The 2,025-nt window shown below is 43.1% G+C and overlaps 1 protein-coding gene across 1 annotated transcript; it reads right to left on the bottom strand.

The window, feature by feature from the left end:
* Nucleotides 1-205: 205 nt before the first annotated feature.
* Nucleotides 206-367, bottom strand: COCVIDRAFT_117075 (hypothetical protein; the record flags this gene model as incomplete). The annotated part of the gene is made up of 1 exon (XM_014694495.1): nucleotides 206-367. A coding segment is annotated over one exon (162 nt), but the record flags the coding sequence as incomplete, so codon positions are not given.
* Nucleotides 368-2,025: the final 1,658 nt, after the last annotated feature.

Below are 2,025 nucleotides of genomic sequence, written 5' to 3' on the forward strand. Positions count from 1 at the left end.
AGCTTAGGTAGTATTCTCCGTGCTTATATCTACTTTGATAAGTCAGATATGACTAAGGTAGGCTAACAAGGGCCAATCTGGCCCTAGATGGTGCAAGGTGGCCCACGGAGGGTGAGCTCCTAACAATTAGGCTATACGAGCTACTTACTAGATAGCGAGTACGCTACTTAAGAAAGCCGCTCGTCTTAGTAGTATCTTATTTAGACTACTTATCTACTAGTAGAAAGAACTCTATCACTAACGCCCGTACGTAGTAGACGAGAGAGCTAAGTATAGGTAAGAACTTAGTAGCTATACGTAGACAGCTAGTCTCTAGATAGATACTAAGAGTAGTAAGAAAATAGACTATCGCGCTAGCAAAGGGCTGCCCATAGAGCTCCTAGTAGATAAGAGCGTAGGATAGGCGCAGCACGTACGTACGCTGCTTAGCTATTGTAGTAGCGCTACTGTCGTACTAGAAGAGGTACTTCTAGAGCCGCTCTGCTGCTAGCTTCTGCTTACTATACCAGGGGAAGAGACTAGCAATGCTGCCCAGCTCGGGCACTGCTGGTGCTGCTGGATCTGCTAGAGCTGCTAGAGCTGCTGGGAGCTGCTGGCGTCGCCGGCGCCTGGTCAACAGCTACTACACGGAGGCAGTAGTAGAGTAGCCGTGCTCAGAGTTGAGCCGCGCGTAGCTGGCTAGCCTTGTTTTGCATACGGCTAAACGGCCAGATTTTAGGCCCTTAAAGCTTTATACTACGCAGCTAGCGTAGTATATCGTAAGAGAGCGTAATAAGTCCTTATATAGCTTTCTCTACTAGCTCTTTAATAAGCTATATAACGCGCCAGAGCTATAGCTTCTCTGCTACTAAGAGACGTATAAGGTATAATAGTAGCTACTAGTCTAAGTAAGCCTATAGGTACTCGTCCTACTATGTCCGCTTAAACTAACCTATATAGTCTTTAGTATTAGCTTCTTCTACTATACGCTCTATAGTCTTATAATCGCTAGGCTTAATAGCGTCGTACTTGAATAATAGATAGGCTAGCCGCTGGTGATAGCTCGCTGTCTAGTCTTCCTCTGCTATCTCTTGTCCACGCTGCTCCTGCTGCCCCGGCTGCTGCTCCTGGACAACAAAGTAGCGGACATATCGCTTCTTGCGGAAGAAGGTCTACACCTTAATAGGCCTCTATAGCTAAGTAGCGTACTTAGCGCACGAGGTAGCTAAGATAGTAGGCTAGTAGGTAAGCTTAATTCTATGCTACTAGTTAACGTATTTCTATATCTGGCTATAGCTTATAGTAATAACGCTATATACTATATTATAGTAGTAGATAAATATATCTTCTAGCGCGCCTAGCTCTACTAATAGTAGCCTATAGGGGTTAGGTAGAGGCACTTAGTCTAGTAATAAGAAAGAGAGATTACTATACGCGCTAAGTAGCACTCTTCTATTAACTACTAATAGTTCATAAAGGCGCTTAAGATGCTCGTCTATGCTATAAATAGCACAGTAGTACTCGCGGCAAATAAGAACGCGGTAGGTAGATAGATAAGTGAGTATAGCTATCTAGTAGTATTCTATATTTTAGTTCTTTGCTATTCTCTACTACTTTATACTTCTACTTACGTACTTACGTACTCGCGTACGTGTTTTAGAGCTAAGGTAAGAGCTAGGTGGGGGGGGGGGGACGGGAACAATAGTAAGCTAGCACATGGCAAATTGTTCGGATGAAGAATTCGGCCTTACTAAGTTGTCCGAAATTTTCAGCCGAATAGGTAAGTCCGGATATCGCACCCAAACGGACGAAGATTATATACTTCTGTAATTTAGAATTATATTAACTATAGCGTACCTCACGGGCTCGTCGGACACACGGGTTCGCCGGACACTTTTGCCAAGCCCTTACCAAAACCACCATATTATGGCCTAAAATAGCCTACTTTAGACCTATATAGCGCAAAGAAATATAAGATATTATTCTAAGTCTACTTTTACTATCTACTTATACGTTTATATACTATGCCTAGTCTTATTATACTAT

The sequence above is a fragment of the Bipolaris victoriae genome (genome assembly GCF_000527765.1).
Source record: "Bipolaris victoriae FI3 unplaced genomic scaffold scaffold_429, whole genome shotgun sequence".
In the NCBI taxonomy this organism is placed as follows: Eukaryota; Fungi; Ascomycota; class Dothideomycetes; order Pleosporales; family Pleosporaceae; genus Bipolaris; species Bipolaris victoriae.